Source organism: Lepidochelys kempii, chromosome 9, assembly GCF_965140265.1.
Source record: "Lepidochelys kempii isolate rLepKem1 chromosome 9, rLepKem1.hap2, whole genome shotgun sequence".
NCBI lineage: Eukaryota > Metazoa > Chordata > Testudines > Cheloniidae > Lepidochelys > Lepidochelys kempii.
In genome coordinates this window covers 56,197,869-56,217,434 of record NC_133264.1, presented here as the reverse complement: position 1 = coordinate 56,217,434, position 19,566 = coordinate 56,197,869, and the positions used below count along the sequence as shown (strand labels likewise).

At 50.6% G+C, this 19,566-nt stretch overlaps 1 protein-coding gene across 16 annotated transcripts in view; it reads right to left on the bottom strand.

Moving 5' to 3' along the window:
- Positions 1-19,566, bottom strand: part of KIF1A (kinesin family member 1A) — a 222,334-nt gene that overhangs the window by 165,318 nt on the left and 37,450 nt on the right. For 15 of the 16 annotated variants that reach the window (XM_073360490.1, XM_073360493.1, XM_073360491.1 and 12 more), the window contains exon 2: positions 18,688-18,856. In XM_073360490.1, coding sequence (XP_073216591.1) covers positions 18,688-18,856 — 169 coding nt within the window. Of the gene's footprint in view, positions 1-18,687; positions 18,857-19,566 lie in introns of those variants that run through there. The other variant, XM_073360504.1, reaches the window with a different exon arrangement.

Genomic DNA, 19,566 nt, shown 5'->3' with positions numbered 1-19,566 from the left:
CCTGCCTATCAGCTGTTTCCCCTGCAGCTGCTAAAGATCCCAGCGGGCTCCCATCTCCCACTGCAGGCAGGTGTGAGTCCTTTTAATTTTCTGGGCAGAAAGAAATGGGCTAGGGGGTCAAGCAGCCAGGGCATGGCATGGCATGGCATGACATGGCACCTTCTGGGCTAGCTGCGGAGGGCTGGGGGAGATGGATGTGAGCAGCTTCTTGGTAGGGGGCTGGGGGGAGATGGGCGGGCAGCTTCTCGGCTGGCTGCAGGGGACTGCTGGGGGGAGTACGGGCTGGGGAGTTTCTCCAGGACTGAGCCAGCCACTCTCAGCCCACCCTGGTGTCTCCCCCAGGATCTGTAACCCCTCCAGCCAGGAGAAACCAGCTGTGGACACCCTTAGTGCTAGGCAGGGGACAAACCAAAGGACATGTTTTCCCTTGTGTCTGATGAATGAACTTGGATTGGGGCCAGAAGCTTGCCCCCTCCCCGTGCTCTGTCCAGCCAGTCAGGTGCGCCCGGCCATGGCCAAAGGTGAGAGGGGCTTCACTGCAGCCCCAGCCTCAGGTGCAAATGAGCAGCCTCCCACCCCAGCCTAGACCCTGCCTGTGCCTGGACCCCTCCCATGTGGGCTCTGGGGGCTCCCAACCCCTATAGTTCTGACCCAGGTCCCAGGGCTCCACATCCCTTTCCCGGTGTGTGGGGGGACAGGAGGGGGCAACAAATCACCAGTACTTCTAGCCACTTCCTCCCTGCAGGCTCTCCTCTATGGCCGGCTCTCATGCCTGGGAAAGTAACGCTTGCCCAGCTCAAAGCTGTTCCCCCCCACCCCTGCCCCAATCAAGCCTGCCTGAGAGGCTTTTCCTCCCAGAGAGGAAGTTTATCCCCCCACCTCCCAGATCAGCATCCCCTCCTCCCCACATCAGGAAGGATTGATTCCCTTCCCCTGGATCCAACACCCTTCCCGCCCCGCTCCCAGGGAATTACTTGCACTGCATCCACCCCCCTGTATCAGCCTCAAGTCAGGAGCCGCTGCCTTGCTTCACCTTGGGACACCTGAGCTTGTCTTGCTTCAGGCTGCTGGGCTGCAGCAGCCCAGAGGAGGAAGCAACCCCCACCCCCTCACCTCCGGCCATGGTCCCACCAGGAGCTCCCCTCCCACAAAAATTGCAGAGTGTGTAAGGGAGTCAGCGAGCGACCTTCAAAGCCGGGGTGGGCTTCAGCCCTGGGAGGCACTGGAGCAACACAGCATCCACACAGCAGGATGAATGAATGGGCCATTTCTATGCTGGGCTGTTGAATTAAATTTTTCTCTGTGTCAGTTTCTGGGCTGGCCGCAGGGGGTGGGGCTGGGGGAGACAGAGCTGCTTTAAGTGCGTGGGTGGGAGCAGGTGCTAGACAGAACCACCAGGCGGTGGGGAGCAGAGAGAGAGAGCAAGAAGTGGGAAACATCAGGAAGGGGAGATATCAATGATAGTACATATTCAATAACTAGAATGAAAGTGTATAAATATGCTAAAAATAGCCTCCCCTCAAAACTGAGAGAGCACCCCTCCAGCACATATACCTCACTCTTAAGGCAGAAGGGGGCAGAAAGGAGTGAACAGCAGGTAGGAAGCATTTATGGGAGGGGGCGGCAGGCATGAGTTGTTCGGGGAGTCGAGGGGGATGGGGCAGAGTGGGGGCAGAAAGAGGTTGAGTGGGGGCAGGGCTTGGGGGAGGGGGCGGAAGCAGAGGCAGGATGCGGCACCCACCAGCAAAACCAAAAGTCAGCACCTATGCCATGACCCCTTCTTCCCATCCACTGCTTGCTTTTCTCGGCCGGCAGCCAGCTGGGGGCTCTTCTCTGCCCCCAGCGGAGAGGAGCCCTTAGCCACTGCCAGTCCGGGCCAGTGACCATCTGTTTTGGGCTCCCTGGAGGCAGTGAGTGCCTCTCCCTGCTGCTCTGTGGAAGCGGCAGGCTGGGGAAGTTGGTGGCTACCCCACCCATGCAAGGAAACGCCTCCTCCACCATGGGCAGCACCAGCACCAGGCGGGTAGAGCCCTGGAGGACAGGACCTCTCTGTGCTCCTGAGCTTCAGCTGTCCTGCCCCCTAGCACTGTGCTAGGAGGGGGGATCCCTGCTCTGCGCTGGCTCAGCAGGGCCTGGGGGCATGGATATGTGAGGCAGATACGAGAGGGTGGGAGGTGCTGGGGAGTGGGGGAAGATTATGTGCTTTGGGGTGCTAGGCAGTGGGGGCGCTATGTAGTTGTGATGATGGGGCTGTAGGGAAGGACTCTGGGCAGTGGAGGTGGGGGAGATCTGTGTGTGTTGAAGTGCTAGGAAGTGGAGGGTCTGTGTGGGGTGCTGGGCAGTTGTGGTTGGGCTGAGGTGTATGGGGCAGGGGTGGTGGTATGCAGGGTGCTGTGCATTTGTGGGGGGGTACTGGGCACAGGGAGTCAGGGGGCATTGGGGGTTGTGTGGCACAGCATGAGCCCACCCCCATGGTTCAAGAGGCACACTGGCAACACAGTGCCAGGTGGGCCAGTGTGCATCTGGCAACTGCCGGTTTGTAAACTGTGTCCTCACACTGGGCGGAGCAGCGCTACTCCCGTCGTGCCATACCCCAGTGCCCCTGGCCAGCCCCTTGCTTCAGGGACCGACTTCCCTGCACCATGTTCCATTGCCTCCATGGGGGCCCACAAATATATTTGGCGCCGGCCCCACAAAAGAATAATCCGGCCCTGGCTCTCCATGAGACTTGTGTCTGGAGAGAAAAAGTTAATGTCCTTTTGGAAAGCAAGCAGTGATCTTTTCCTCTCAAAGCTTGCGTGGGGGAGGCTAGGAAGGGAGAGATCAGCTGCTGTTCTGTTCTTCAAAGTGGGAATGCAAGGTAGGTGCTGTCATAAATATAAAGGGAAGGGTAAACCCCTTTGAAATCCCTCCCGGCCAGAGGAAAAATCCTCTCGCCTGTAAAGGGTTAAGAAGCTAAAGGTAACCTCGCTGGCACCTGACCAAAATGACCAATGAGGAGACAAGATACTTTCAAAAGCTGGGAGGAGGGAGAGAAACAAAGGGTCTGTGTCTGTCTGTATGCTGCTTTTGCCGGGGATAGACCAGGAATGGAGTCTTAGAACTTTAGTAAGTAATCTAGCTAGGTATGTGTTAGATTATAATTTCTTTAAATGGCTGAGAAAAGAACTGTGCTGAATAGAATGACTATTCCTGTCTGTGTGTCTTTTTTGTAACTTAAGGTTTTGCCTAGAGGGATTCTCTATGTTTTGAATCTAATTACCCTGTAAGGTATCTACCGTCCTGATTTTACAGAGGGGATTTCTTTACTTCTATTAAAAGTCTTCTTGTAAGAAAACTGAATGTTTTTTCATTGTTCTCAGATCCAAGGGTTTGGGTCTGTGGTCACCTATGCAAATTGGTGAGGATTTTTACCAAACCTTTCCCAGGAAGTGGGGTGCAAGGGTTGGGAGGATTTTGGGGGGAAAGACATGTCCAAACTACATTTCCCAGTAAACCCAGTTAGAGTTTGGTGGTGGCAGTGGAGATCCAGGGACAAAAGATAAAATTAATTTGTACCTTGGGGAAGTTTTAACCTAAGCTGGTGAAAGTAAGCTTAGAAGGTTTTCATGCAGGTCCCCACATCTGTACCCTAGAGTTCAGAGGGGGGGAGGAACCTTGACAGGTGAAATTCAGAGCCTCTCAGAAAGTTGATAGGCACCATTGAGCACTACGGACAGGGCATCTCCCAGAAACAATGGAAAGGACAGAGTCAGCTGAAGCGCAGAGGGAGGAACATTCAAGACAAACAAAGAAATGATGTTGGGCAGCCAAGCTTCTGAAGTGCAAGCCAAGTGGACAGAGCTGCAAGCTGGAAATTTGGTGAAGACGGATTAGAGAGAATGGCTCTCTCCTTTCCTCCCATCCCACCCCTCTCTCCCTCTTGCTGAACTCAGTAGTACTTAACCAATTACAAGATAAACATTTCCCAGGACACTTAGTGATTTGTGAAGCCAGGCTGTGATCAGTCCTCCAAATGGAAATCTTCCCCACCCCAAAGAATTATTGCTTTTCATTGGCAGGAGTTTTAATACCAGCTGCAGGCAGCTGTCCCCTTGGGGTTTTGCCCTACAGCAAATCTTATTTGATTACTGCAGCAACAAGTATTCTCCAGGCAGAGCCACCCATTCACACCCAAAGAAGTCTTCAGTTTGACAACATTTGGGGAAAGGATGGCACTGCACACACCTGGGCTCCTGCCCCACTGGAGAAAGAGGAAACTGTCTTTGTAGGAAAGATTCTTGGAAGGAGAATGGAGCAAGTGCATGAGAGAAAAAGATCTGAAAACTCTGTTGTGGGATTTGGACATGCTCATTTGACGAAGGGGATTTGGTTCCCAGAAAAGTTGGGAATGGGCAATGGAGAGGGATAAGGCACCTTTTCCCTGCAATAACAAGGGGCACCAAGATGCAGAGCTGACTTAGCAAGGAAGGGCCACTGCAACACAACAATATAAACAATCAGACCACTGACCTGGCTTCTTGCATGGCAAATTGGTAAAACAGCACCTGTGCCCCAGGCTAGGACAGAGGGCATTCGTTCTGCTTCCACCAGCTGACCATGAAGCAAAGACTGAGGCCTCTTGGGCAACTAAATCAGGGGAGAGGTCAGAGCACCTACATCTTGTTCAATACTCTCTCAGAAATCCTACATGTGCAAACTGTCAGGGCAGCCCTGATCCAGGCTCCTTCAGGATTGACTTCAGCTACGATAATGTATCGTTCCATTGCCAGTGGAATTCTTATCTCGCACGCAAGCCCAACCAACAAGTCTATACCCTTCCTGAAAATATCTGGGATGGGATGGAACATGACATTGGCCAGCAAGCCCATTACCTCATTATCTAAAGCAGAAACTCAAAGAGATGGGACCTGATAGGCTTCAGAGCACCTCGCTGGCCGATGGTGGTTCTACTGATTCCGCTGACATGCCGGCAAAACCAGCAAAAGCACACAGACTGAAAATCACTATGAAACAGCCGCTTTCATGGAGAAATGCAATTAGCCTACTGAATTGTCTCTCTGCTGACTGAGGCAGCAAGCATGCGTGTGAGGCCAGTGCAGAGAGGCACGTGAATGCAGTTAGCTCAACTTTCAAGGACATTGGGGGAGTATCCCTGTAGAACAGTGGTTCCCAAACTGGGTTCACGAAGCCCTGGCGGTTCGCAGAACGTTACGGGGGGTCGCCAGAAAAATTTCACTAATGGCGGTCAGAGGATCCCGGGCATTGGAGGCAGCAGGTAGGACCCTGTTGCAGGGCAGACAGCCTGAGCCCCAGGGAGAACAGGGCCGGGATGTTGGGGCTGGCAGCCTGAACCCTGCCCCTGTCAGTGGGGGAGCAGACCACCCAAATCCCAGCGCTCCAACGGGGCTGGCAGCCCAAGCCCCAGGGAGAGTAGGACCGGGCAGTTGGGGCTGGCAGCCCAACCCCTGCAGTCAGCAGGACCTGCAGTCTGAGCTCAGTTGACCCGGGTGGTCATCGGGGTCCAGCAGCAGGAGCCCCACAGAGTGCTCAGGAAATTTAAACTTAAATCCCTGGAAATATTCATTTTTAGGAGGGGGTTCATGAGATTTCACAATTTAGTGAAAGGGGTTCACGGGCTGTTAAAGTTTGGGAATCACTGCTCTAGAAATCCTCTGCTATTACCATCTCCTGACAAAGATACAGTGAAACTTACAAGTGCACCACAGAGCAGACAGTCCTGCAGCCAGTGCAGCAACAGAGCTGACTGTGCATCCATACACAGCCAGGGAGCAACCATGGGCAAGCCCTCTAGCAACCCTCCAAGCACCCCTCAGTGGAGTCCCACCAGGCCAGAACTGGTGTGACCAAGAGGCTAATCAGGCCCAAGACCTCCCTGCAGGTACATCATTCCCTTTCACACTAGGCCTCCTCTCTCTCCCTCCCCGCTTAAATGGAAAAGAAGCCCTCCCTGCCCTCCACAGTATAGCTGCCATGCTGGCCTACCCCATGGGTCTGATGGGAGACTGAAAATAAACAGCTCTCATGCCCAGCTGAGGGGATTCGTCACTCATTTGCTATTCAGGTTTCAATGGTGGCTTTGTTTTGTGACTGATAAAAACCTCCCTGTCAGCAGGGCTCTGGCTTCACTGCTTCCCTTGTCATGAAAGCTCCCACACCAGCACCACTGGCCAGAGACAAGGAGCTCTCCCCCTGCAGCTGCCTGCAAGATCAGCTTCAGCCTGGCCAGGAAGGCTAGAATCCTTGGGGGAGAACCAGCTCTCTCTACTGCCGCAGAGCTGCCACGCCGCTGAAGGATCCAACCAGCACTTTCAGGGACAGGCATGGGACCCCATGTGTCACATGATGTGTGTGTAAGCAAAAGATGAAAGAGAGGGAGCCTGGTAGCCATGTGTCTGCTGTGACAGTGCTCCCCATAAGGCTTTATGGAAATATGCTTATGAATATATATATCACACGACTGGAATATGTTTTATGCTACATACGCCATGTAACATATCTATGTAAAGGTTATGATCTACTGAATCTACTCATCCTATTTGTATGCATGTGTCATTGTTGTATTTGAAGTTATGAATATTAGCTGTATACTTTTGATTTTAAATAACCTTAGTAAGGCATTTGGTCAGCTTCTTTAGAAAGGAATTTGCAAGTTGAGTGCCCAGTCAAGAAGCACTTAACACAAAATGGATCTTGGAAGGCTCCAATCCACATAAGAAGTCTTCCTGGAGACGTTCAAGATGGCATGTGGGCGATGGCTGCTGCCTGTAAAAACTGAGTCATGCATGAACATGTGACTTGCCCATGTAACTCCAAAACTCTATTTTGTAGCTGGATCCTACACAGGAGGAGGGAGGGGTGTCCACCTACAAGAGAGAGTCTATTTAAACCCCTGGGAAACCCCTCCCTTTTGTCTTCTTCAGCTGGCTCAAGAGAACCTCTCCACCCCCAAGGATACCTAAGAGAAACTGGAACAAAGGACAGTAACTACAGGGGGTGTGAGTGCTTGCTGGACCTAGACTAGAAGGAGGCTAGTCTGTAAAAGGAAGCTTACTGGAATTCCTCTGATAGTGAGGTTTTTATCTGTATTCAGTTTTCTTACTGTATTAGACATAGACTTTTGTGTTTTATTTTATTTTGCTTGGTAATCCACTTTGTTCTATCTGCTATTACTTAGAACCACTTAAATCCTACTTTCTGTATTTAATAAAATCACTTATTAATTAACCCATAGTATGTATTAATACCTGGGGGGGGCAAACAGCTGTGCACATCTCTCTATCAGTGTTATAGATGGCAAATAATTTGAGTTTACTTTGTATATGCTTTATACAAGGTAAAACAGATTTATTTGGGGTTTGGACCCTATTGGGAGTTGGGCATCTGAGTGTTAAAGACAGGAACACTTCTTAAGCTGATTTCAGTTTAAGCCTACAGCTGGTAGGGGATGTGGTTCAGGCCTGGGTCTGGGTTTGCAACAGGCTAGCGAGCCTAGCTCAAACCAGGCAGCGCACTGAAGTCCCAAGCTGCCAGGGCAGGAAAGCAGGTGCCAAGACTACTTCTGCCCATCACGTAGCAGCCCCCATTGGGTTTCTGTGATCTAACCCGTCACATCTGCATCCCAATAGCCCCTTTATGGTCTGAGATGGCTCTGTGGTGCTCTGCCTCTGTTTCCCCTTCTTAGGGCTTCTCAAAAACTCCCCAGTCTGGTTTGGCTGCTCCAGTGACCGGGCCCTCCAGCTGAGTTGTTTAACAAAAACCCTTCCCGCTCCAGGTCCAAACAGCCACAAAAACCCCTCCCTGAGGGTCTGGTCTGTCTTCCTGCTATTTTATGGAGCAGCAGCTCTCAGCATATCCTTCCAGAAGTCCTCCTCCTTCGCCCCAGCCTGGAGAGGACAAATTCCTCTGGGGAGAGCTCCTCTGCTCTTCCCCTAATAGGCTTCTTTAAGTCACATGACCTTGCTGCTTCTCACCACTGGGGGGGGGGGGAGAGAATCTTATTGTGTCACAGGTGGAGCTGAGCCTGACCCCTTTAAAAGGGCCGACCACTTTGACAGTCCCACATTCCATTCTCCTTCCAGGAGAAGATGACAATGGTAGGATAGGAGGCTACAGTGGCGCAGCAGTGTGGCAAATCCTGGACTATAACACACCAGATGGAATTAATTCCCATGGCATGTTGGGACAGGCAGGGAATATAGGGATTTCCTGTTACTGGCCTGACTCCATTGGGTTTGATCCCCTCTCTAGAAGATTCACATCTAAGGGGGTTTTCTGACCTCCTTTCATCACAAAATACTCAACTGTCCTACCTGGGCAGGTACCAAATCATTCATACTACAAAAGCTGCCTCTGCCATGATGCCTACAAGTCACCCTCATCTGGCATGGGGTTTAGGCAAGTGGCCAGCTGGGATTTCTGTTTTTCTGCTACACACATTCTGTTTCCTTGTTACCTCCCACTTCTGACTGTCTTCATCCACCTGTTGGATGTATAGGCTGAGAGCTCTCTGGGACGGGGCTACCTTCTTTGTTACCTTTCTGTACTGTGCCTAGTGCAATGGGGCTCAATTGAGATTGCTAGGTGCTACCATTGTATTAGAATAATAAGCAGCACCCAAAAATGTGCTATTCACTTTACAGCAGGAAATAAAGCCCTTCTCCAAGCAGCTTCTGAGCTAAAGCCAGACATGACACAAGTTTTCTAAGTGAAGATGGTAAACTAGAAGAACAGCAGGAGTAGAGATGGGCAAGGGGTTGCAATAATATGACCACACAGACACTCAGTAAGGCATGTGCTCATCATGTTGGGTCTGTGTAATCAACTCACTTACAAGCCACATGGCAGAGGGAGGTGTTTGCAGGGAGGAGGAGGTTGGTTGAGAACAGCTCTGGGGAGATAGTTCCATGCCTGGTGGCACAGACGTGGGAGAAGGGAAAGAAGAGATCCTCCAGGCACACATCATCGGCAGAGTGGAGGGCTGAGTGGGCATGTGAAAGGATTCAAGACACAAGAAGCTGGATCCACAGTGCTGTGGGAGCCCACAACCCATTAATGGACTGCAAACCCCTGCCTCCCAGCCAACAAGGCAAAACTGAAGTTCTGCCTGACCCCCATGACTCAGGCTGGGCTTGGCAGGGCCGGCATGGCACCTGATCCACCAGGAGGTGGGTTCAGGATGTGGTGTTGGAACTGGTGCACCCTTGACCCCCCTTGTGTAAGGGGGAGGAGTTCCTGAAGCTCCCTGCAGCCCATTCCAGAAGGCGAGCAACCTCGTCAACATCATCTGGACCAATGTGCCCACAAGACTTCCTGAGACATTCGCCTCACCACAGAAGCCCTACGTTGTCTCGGCAGCAAGACTAGTGCTCTCAGTGTGGGCTAGTTACTTCTGCATCCACCCGGACCCAAAGCTGGTGACGTAGGATGTTTCATCCAGGAAGGAAGGAGTCTATTTTAATCACTTCCCCCATATGGCCACTTCTATCCGATTCTACAGAAGTTACACGGAGAGCTGTACAGAGTGCTGGGATGGACATTCGCTTTTGGCTGGGTCTTTCCTCAGCACTTTTTAAAGAGACCGTGTCAGCAGACAGCCTGCTTGTGGGAGACTGTGATGCTCTGTACCTCGGGGGAACACCCTGCACCCCCATGTTCATCCTTATGACTGTGTGGTATCCAATGCAAAACGTGTCACGTCGGGTATCTTCAGAAGGCTCATAATGCACTGAGCATTGTTGTTATAGTAATGTTATAGGTTGTAATTTCATGTATATAGTTATGAGTCTGAAAATGTGTCCTCATGGCTTAAAACAAGCCCAGGCAAAACACTCCAGGAGCAGAGGGGCAGTTTACACCTCATCAGGGCATGTATCGGACAAACTCAGCCCAGCCTCACAGGAACAAAGGACACTGGTCTAGGCTGCAACAAAGGATCTGTTGGACTCTCAAGTGAGTCACCCCCCTTTTCCTTGGTCAGTTTGGGACTGCGATGAGGTAATGCTCACCTGACTCGGAAGGGGGCGCAAAGCCAAGAGGGAAGAAAGAACACGATAAAAGGGAGAGACGTTTGCCATGCTCTCTCTCTCTCCCACCTCCATCTACAGACACTACAACCAAGCGACTGGAGCACTGATCAAATGTAGAGTCTGGCTGAAGGGCAGCCAGCGAGCCTGTGGTGAGAAGCATCTAAGTTTGTAAAGGCACTGAAAGTGTTAAGATCTGGCTGTATTTTAAAGAAGCCTTATTGAGGGCGCAGGAACAAACCATCCTGATGTGCAGAAAGAATAGCAAATATGGCAGGTGACCAGCTTGGTTTAACAGTGAAATCTTCGGTGAGCTTAAACTCAGAAAGGAAGCTTACAAGAAGTGGAAATTTGGACAGATGACTGGGGAGGAGTATAAAGATATTGCTAGAGAATGGAGGGGTGTAATCAGGAAGGCCAAGGCACAATTGGAGTTGCATCTAGCAAGGGATGTGAAGGGTAACAAGAAGGGTTTCTTCAGGTATGTTAGCAACAAGGTGGTGGTCAGGGAAAGTGTGGGACCCTTACTGAATGGGGGAGGCAACATAGTGACAGGTGATGTGGAAAAAGCTGAAGTACTCAATGCTTTTTTTGCCTCAGTCTTCACAGACAAGTTCAGCTCCCAGACTGCTGCGCCGGCCAACACAGTATGTAGAGGAGGTGAGCAGCCCTCAGTGGCGAAAGAACAGGTTAAGGGCTACTTAGAAAAGCTGGACATGCACAAGTCCATGGGGACAGATCTAATGCAACCGAGGGTGCTGAGGGAGTTGGCTGATGTGATTGCAGAGCCATTGGCCGTTATCTCTGAAAATTTGTGGTGATTGAGGGAGGCCCCTGACAATTGGAAAAAGGCAAATATAGTGCCCATCTTTAAAAAAGAGAAGAAAGAGAATCCAGGGAACTACAGGCTGGTCAGCCTCACCTCAGTCCCTGGAAAAATCATGGATCAGATCCTCAAGGAATCCATTTTGAAGCACTTGGAGGAGAGGAAGGTGATCAGGAACAGTCAACATGGACTCACCAAGGGCAAGTCGTGCCTCACCAAGGGCAAGTCATGCCTCACCAAGGGCAAGTCATGCCTCACCAATCTGATTGCCTTCTAGGATGAGAACTGGCTCTGTGGATATGGGGAAAGCGGTGGACGTGATATTTGTTGACTTTAGCAAAGCTGTTGACAGCAAGCAAGCAAGTTAAAAAGTATGGATTGGATGAATGGACTATAAGGTGGATAGAAAGCTGGCTAGATCATCGGGCTCAATGGGTAGCTAGCAACAGCTCTATGTCCAGTTGGTAGCCGGTATCAAGCAGAGTGCCCCAGGGGTCGGTCCTGGGGCTGGTTTTGTTCAACATCTTTATTAATGATCTGGATGATGGGCTGAATTGCACCCTAAGCAAGTTCGTGGATAACACTAAGATGGGGGGGAGAGGTAGATACACTGTAGGGTAGGGATAGGGTCCAGAGTGACCCTGACAAATTGGAGGACTGGGCCAAAAGAAATCTGAGGTTCAACAAGGACAAGTGCAGAGTCCTGCACTTAGGATGGAAGAATCCCATGCACTCCTACAGGCTGGGAACCGACTGTCTAAGCAGCAGTTCTGCAGAAAAGGACCTGGGGATTACAGTGGACGAGAAGCTGGATATGAATCAGCTGTGTGCCCTTGTTGCCAAGAAGGCCAACGGCATATTGGGCTGTATTAGTAGTAGCATTGCCAGCAGATCGAGGGAAGTGATTATTCCCCTCTATTCGCACTGGTGAGGCCACACCTGGAGTACTGTGTCCAGTTTTGTTTCCCCCTCCCCCTGCCCACTACAGAAGGGATGTGAACAAATTGGGGAGAGTCCAGTGGAGAACAACGAAAATTATCAGGGGGTTGGGGCACATGACTTACAAGGAGATGCTGAGGGAACTGGGGTTATTTAGTCTCCAGAAGAGATGACTGAGCAAGGATTTGATAGTAGCATTCAATTACCTGAAGGGAGGTTCCAAAGAGGATGGAGCTTGGCTGTTCCTGGTGGTGGCAGATGACAGAACAAGAAGCAATGGCCTCAAATTGCAGTGGGGGAGGTCTAGGTTGGATATTAGGAAACACTACTTCACTGGGAGGGTGGTGAAGTCCTGGAATGGGTTACCTAGGGAGTTGGTGGAATCTCCATCCATAGAGGTTTTTAAGGCCTGGCTTGATAAAGCCCTGGATGGGATGATTTAGTTGGTGTTGGTCCTGCTTTGAGCAGGGGATTTGGACTAGATGACCCCTGAGGTCTCTTCCAATCCTAATATTCTATGATTCTATGATCAGCTTAGAATGTGTTTTGCTTTTATTTCATTTGACCAAATCTGACTTGTTGTGCTTTGACTTATAATCACTTAAAATCTATCTTTTGTAGTTAATAAATTTTTTTGTTTATTCTACCAGAAGACTTTGGTTTTAAGCCTGTCAGAGACTCCCCTTGGGATAACAAGCCTGGTACATATCAATTTCTTTGTTAAATTGATGAACTGTTAAGAGTAACAAGAAGGATTTCTTCAGGTATGTTGGCAACAAGAAGAAAGCCAAGGAAAGTGTGGGCCCCAATGTGGAAACATTGGAAAGAGTCCAGTGGAGGGCAACAAAAATGATTAAGGGTCTGGAACACATGACTTATGAGGAGAGGCTGAGGGAACTGGGATTGTTTAGTCTGCAGAAGAGAAGAATGAGGGGGGATTTGATAGCTGCTTTCAACTACCTGAGAGGTAGTTCCAGAGAGGATGGTTCTAGACTATTCTCAGTGGTGGAAGGACAGGACAAGGAGTAATGGTCTCAAGTTGCAGTGGGGGAGGTTCAGGTTGGATATTAGGAAAAACTTTTTCACTAGGAGGGTGGTGAAACACTGGAATGTGTTGCCTAGGGAGGTGGTGGAATCTCCTTCCTTAGACGTTTTTAAGGTCAGGCTTGACAAAGCCCTGGCTGGGATGATTTAATTGGGTATGGGTCCTGCTTTTGAGCAGGGGGTTGGACTAGATGACCTCCTGAGGTCCCTTCCAACCCTGAAATTCTATGATTCTATGAACTCATAAGCTTGCAGCGTCCAGCAGACGTAACTGGCCACTGCAAGATGGAGGTTCCTAGGGTTGTGTCTGGGACCGGAGATATTGGCTAGTGTCATTCAGTTGCACAATCCAAGCAGCAGCTGGCCAAAAGTGCTAACTCACATAGCTGGGAGCAGCTTATATCCCAGAGGCTGTGTGTGAACAGCCCGGGAGTGGGGGTTCTCACAGCGGAGCAGGGTTAGGCTGGCTCCCAGAGTCGAGGACTGGAGTGACCTAGCAGATCACTGGTCCCGATAACACCAGGGGAACATCACAGAGACACTGCTCTCCAAAGCTGGAAGAGCTTGAGTCACATTCTCGGGGGTCATGTGAACGCAGTCCCTTCCCCTTGGCAGATAAGAGTGTAGGTGTCTCATGCCCGGTTTAAGAAGCTCTCTCATGCACCTGCTGCATCACATTCAACTCTGTTGAAATTTGGGCAACACTCAGGCATCCATCCTTGGGGTTCTGAAGTCCTCAAAAGGTATTTAGGTGCCTCTGAGGATTTGGGCCGAAGTTACTATTATTACCTTTGCTATCGACAAAGCATGTCAGGCTCAAGCAGAGGGGATATCCAGTCCAGCTAGGTAATGTACTGTTCATCAGTGCAAGCTGGCTTCAAGATGCCAGGACTTAACATTGCAGCTATGTCATTGTGGGTTGATTGTGATTCTATCCCAGCTCTGCCCAATCGGGGGTAGGGCATGGCTTCCTCCACATTTTCAGTTTTTGTCAACATTTTCCACCCAATTCTAGATCACAGTCACAAACCCCCATCATGGGCTGTGCCCCCATCCCCACAACAATAATTCATGCTTACAATCTCCCACCTGATCTATTCCAACAAATAACAAACTGCCCATACTCAGTACCTAGCCTCCTCAAGATCAAATGCAGAGACTCAACAAACGTCACTCCTCCAGTGCTCAGGAGAAGAACTGGGCCTTGCAGCACGATCAGAAGGGTAACAGTTCTGCATTTGGGTGGACCAAGGAGGGGAGGTGTTTTCCAGAGCAAAGAACTCTCGTGACGTGGGGGAATCACAACAGTTCTCAATTGTGTCCATACAGGACAACTCCTTCGGAGTGACTACTTCTCCCACTCTCGCCCTTCCCTGCAGCAGCCGTAGTGATTGTGTTCTCATGCTAACGCGGCAGGGCTCTTTGTCCCCCTGCTGGTGGCTGGACCATGTATAGAGGTCTAGGAGTCTGCTACTGTCCTTGAGCTCCCTGACCTGCTCCTTTAGCTCTACCAGTCCCTGCAGATGACCTGGCCAGGGTTGCCATTACACTTACTTACAAACACAAAAATATATTAGGAGAGCACAGAGCAGGTAACATGGAAATAAACGGCTTTACTGCAGTCAGGCTGGCTCTTTGATTACTTCCCCCCACCTATCATGCATTCTATTTCCCCTCTTTTTCTCGGCAGAGGACAAAGGCACCGACTTTCTGATTTCCCTGGTGGGGTGCTTGACCTCCCGCTCCGCCGCAGGCCCTGCCCCCACTCTACACTTTCCCCAAGGCCCCAACCTCTTCCTGCCCCTCCCACCCCCAGCGCCTCCCTCTCGCTGCTGAATAGCTGATCAGTGGCGGGGGGAGGCACTGGGAGGGAGGGGGAGGAGCTGGTCAGCAGGGCCTGCCGGTAGGTCTGAGCACCCACTATTTTTTTCCATGGGTGCTCCAGCCCCAGAGCACCCACAGAGTTGGCATCTATGGCAGAGGAATTTACATGCACTAGAAATGAGTATTCTCTCATCTATTGCAGCCCTCCATTGACCTAGTCTCAGCAGGTCATTTTGCAGTTTGCTTCTACCCTCCACTATGATTGATACTCCTCCAATTCTGGTGTCATCAGCAAATTTAATCATGACCGAATTTACATCAAAGAAATACACAGCAGAGAAAGAGACTTGTTAAGTGATCTCAGTTATTAATCAGGGAGAGGCATGCAGGGGAACTTTGCAAGCAATATGAGAGAGCTTAACCTTCTTAGGCTAGCTGGACCCACACTAGTTTTGTCCATGCATGCTTTACTATCGAAATGGATGCAACTCTGCAGAACCCTGTGGCCCATAGGCCACCTCTGAGAACCACGGATGGGCCAGGTCTTCCGCTGGTGTACATGGATATCATTCCACTGAAGCCAATGGAGTTATGCCAAGGATCTCGCCCATAATTCTGCCAAGAATACAGTGTTTAGAAATCAATTCCTGTTTGTAAGTCTCATACTTGGAAGTCAGCTAAAGATTATGGTACTCTAATTCTAGAGCCTTTCTGAAAGCTTCCACCCCATTTCAAATGGCTTTGCTGTTAAGAGTCTTCTCAGGTCCCAGCCACGGGTGAGCAAATGGACCTGAGTGACTCTGCTTTATTACCACAACCATGATATGTTTGAATGTAAGCCAACAAACTCAGCACATCCAAGCCATGTCAGCTGGAGAGCATATGGTAGATGGGCACAGAAGTCACTGAAGTTCCTTGCTTGCTAAAATATTACCTAGGGGAAATGCCCTACAAGCCATTTTGATCTTGGTGGGTGAAATATCCCACTCTCTTATAGTATGGCTCCCCCCTAAAGAGAACTGTGGCCAGCTGGGGTAGTGGCTGTATCCACATGTTTAGTTCGTATTGCTGAGCTTGCAGCAATGTATGCACATTCTGAGCTGTGTTTTAGATGCACTAGATCAGTGTTGTTTAAAGTATGGGTCACGACCCAGTACTGGGTCATGGAATGTCAGGCACTGGGTTGCCTTGATGATTCAAATTATAATGATCATTGTTGCACATCAAGGACCTGGAGAGGAGAGAGGTAGGGGGTGGGTGGAAACTGGGGAGGGGAGCAAGTTGGGGCTTGCAGGGCTGCTGCGGGCCTCTCCCCTGGCTTTCACTGCTGTTGGTGGGAGAGAGGGACCCTTCCCCTGCCGACAGGGAGCACGGAGCTCCGGGGGGAGAGAGGGCCCCTTCCCCCGGAGGTTGGTGCAGAGGGAGAAAGGGGCCTTTTCCCCCAGAGCTCCGTGCTCCGTACTGCCTGCCGGCAGGGGTGGGGAGAGAGAGAGAGAGAGAGAGGGGCCCTTCCCCCGGAGCTAGCGGTGGGGAGAGAGCTGGGGGGAGTCCTCTGGCCCCAACCCTGAGGCAGTATGCCTGCATTCCAAACTCCTCCCTGGCCCCAACCCAAAGCCCGCACCTCCAGCCAGAGCCCTCGCCCCCCGCATCCCAACCCTCTGCCCCAGCCCTGAGCCCCCTCCTGCATCCTGAACCCCTCATCCCTGGCCTCACCCTGCAGCTCTCACCCCACCTTCTGCCCTACCTTGGGCCACCTCCCACTCTCCTTACCATAGGATTACTAAGGCTAGTGTCTAGTATTAGTTATGTAAAGTGGGTTAAGCTAGAATGTATTGCAATATTAAAATTTTATGAAAACTCTAGTCAAAAGATATAATTACGTTGGGTCATGGGCATCAACAATTTTCTTCAGCTGGGTCACGAGGAAAAAAGTTTGAAAACCACTGCACTAGATGACTATCCAGAACATCACACAGCCTTGTCATTGAGGTGACTGCCACACTAACTATGAGCATCCAGCTATGCAATACAGCCATAAGCACCCTACAGAGATGCGGGGATGGGGGGGGGGATGATTTGACTCTGCATCACCAGGAAATAGTCCTTCGATTTGTCAAACATCCACTCCAGGTGGCACTGGTGGCAATGGCCAAATGACCATAAGGGAGCAGCCACTACCAGAGTGCTTCCATGAATGGGAAAAAGTGGCATATACACCATGTCCCAGACAGCCCAGTAACGTTGATGCCCATATATACATGACAACGTTACAGCCAGATGACCCAGTATAGTCACCTGCATTATACAGCTCTGCAGTGGAGGGAACATGGTGATGTTGCAGCTTATATGAGATGGTGTGAGGCTTTGGCTGGTCCAGGACACCTCTGTGAACTGGGAGTGGGAAGGGCTTGATGATTTCTGTGCAGGAAAATACTCTGAGTCCCCCAAAGGAGAGGAGGGGTGATCTCCTAAAAGCCATCAGCCAAAGGACCAGAGTCAGAACCACCTGCTGAAGTATAAGGCGGTAAGGTATATTGCCATTAGGAATCAAATGCCAGGGTGGTGTCCTGTGCTAGACGGTTGTGGTATTTTATAGTAACTCTGCACTATGGTCTAGTTACCAAAGGAGGGTAGCCACACGAGGGAGACTGAAATGAGAAATTACGTATGGCCAACAGCAACCCATGATGGCCCTCTTCATAATGTGCTACAAGCAAATGAATCAAATGGGACAGCGAATCTGAAGGCTCTCCCTAGGGTGAGCTGAAGTGATAATTCAACAATGCCTTACAGATGCTCTGACTAGAAGATGACGAATACCTAGCATTGCCCATCTGTAGATCTCCAACTGCTTTCCAAAGGAGAGCAGTACCATTATCCCCATTTACAGAGGGGGAAACAAAAGCAAAGGGAGATAAAATGACCTGCCCATAGCCACTCAGGAAGGCAGTGGCAGAGATGGAAACAGAGCCCAGCTCTCTGGAGTCCCAGTCTAGTGCTCTAGATGCTGGGCCATGCTGCCCCCCATGGAGTGGACTGCTGTGAGGAAAGAGCCCTTCCACTGTCACAAGAATGACAACTTCGACTCCAACATCTAACCAGACACCTCAAACAACAATACAAACCAGCAGTAACCAGCCAACCAAAACATCCCCCAAGCAGAGTTTATACCCCAAAAAGTGTGGAGAGCCACAGGCTCCATGGAGTCCACTGGGGATTTCACGATTGGTATTGCTTTACATGGAAGATGCTGAGATACCACACTGATGGGAGACAGGATAAAACCCCTAAGGTAGCAAGAAGAGAGTTTATCCAACATTAGCTCCACACCATGGGCCCACCGCCTTACGCCTGCAGAAGTGAGGTTACATCTGCGCTCAACAAGAGCAAAGAGGATGTAAATTGCTACCAGATTACAATTCTCTGCTCCTTCACCCCAGTGCTTGTATTTCACAGCCACTTTGCACAAGCCATAACTGATGCCACACCGTACAACACGGCAGACAATCAGGCTCCATATCTGGAGTGTGAAGTTCAGATTTTATCACCAGGCTCATTATGTTTGAGGCTTTTTTTAAAGTCCCAGCTCCTGGATGCCTATGATCACACAAGAATCTCAGCTTTTATTAAAAACAAAAACAAAAACATAACAGCTTTCTGGTCCTCACGGGTGCTGAGAAAACCCTGAAAACATGACCCATATGCATCTAAGAGGTGCAAAAGCCAGAAGGCAAAGAAAAAGAACCCAAAATGTGTGATTTAAAAAAAACTCCCATGATTTTCAGGACAGACTCATGATTCTTAGGGGACTAACTCACGACATTGGGGCTAGCAATACTGGTGGCAGCAGTGGGAAGAGGTCCTCTCCCAAGCACCGGTAGGACCTCAAGTGGCTGTTTTGCCATTAGCAGCAGCCAGCCCAGTGGAAATCAATGCAGATCTGGGTATAGCCCGCCTCATTCCTAGCCCCCAGTGGCATTTGTGTGCAGGGCCAGGGCTGCTACTCACTGGTGGTGTTTCCTGTCATCTGGATGATGCATTTGGAATCCCGGCCCATCTCACGGGAGTTGAATGGACGCACTCGCACCGCCACCTTCACAGATGCTCCCGCCATCTTGCTGGCCTTGAGGTCACCCTTTCCAGCAGGGATTGCAATCCTGGCAACACAAGGAACGCCCTGGAAGGACCCGGAAAGGCATGTTAGGAAAAGTGTCTAAGCTCTGCAGGATGTTGCTGTAGGGCAGCTGTTGAGGTGTCCCTGAGACTGGGGGCTCCCTCGCAGCACCACCCATTGCTGCCAGCTGGAGCGCCAGCCCTGTGAGCTCTCATCTGGTATGGGAGGCTCACCATTTCCATGCTCTCAGGGCTCAGACCCAGTGACAAGCACGAGGCTAAAGCTTTCCAAGTAGCCAGAGAGTGCACCATAGCCTCGACTTCCCTGGGCCAGGACCAGAACAGCCCGTTAGCACCAGGCTTGCCAGCTCAGGGCAAGGGGTGCAGTGAAAGCATCAGGTAGGTAGGGACCTGCAACCCCATCCTCCTGGCAGCAGCTCATTGCTGCATGCCCCCTCCTAGTCGGCTTTATTAGTCATCATCAGAGGAGCACCCAGAGGCCCCCGCTGAGATCAGGGCCCCCACAGGATGGGGCTGCGCGCACAACCAGACCGTGTTTCCACTAGAAAGGAAAGGTGTGTTCTTAACTTGAGTTAACTGTCTATTAGTGAAGACAAAGCCATCTGCAGCTTTCCCATGAGCCAGCAATAACTGAGAGCCTCAGAAATAACTACCCATTCTCACCTCCCAGAGGGCTATGCTCTGGAGAGCACACAGTGAGGCAAGGACGGCGAGCAGTCTCCTGCAGACATACTTTACTTCCAGCCTCCTGGA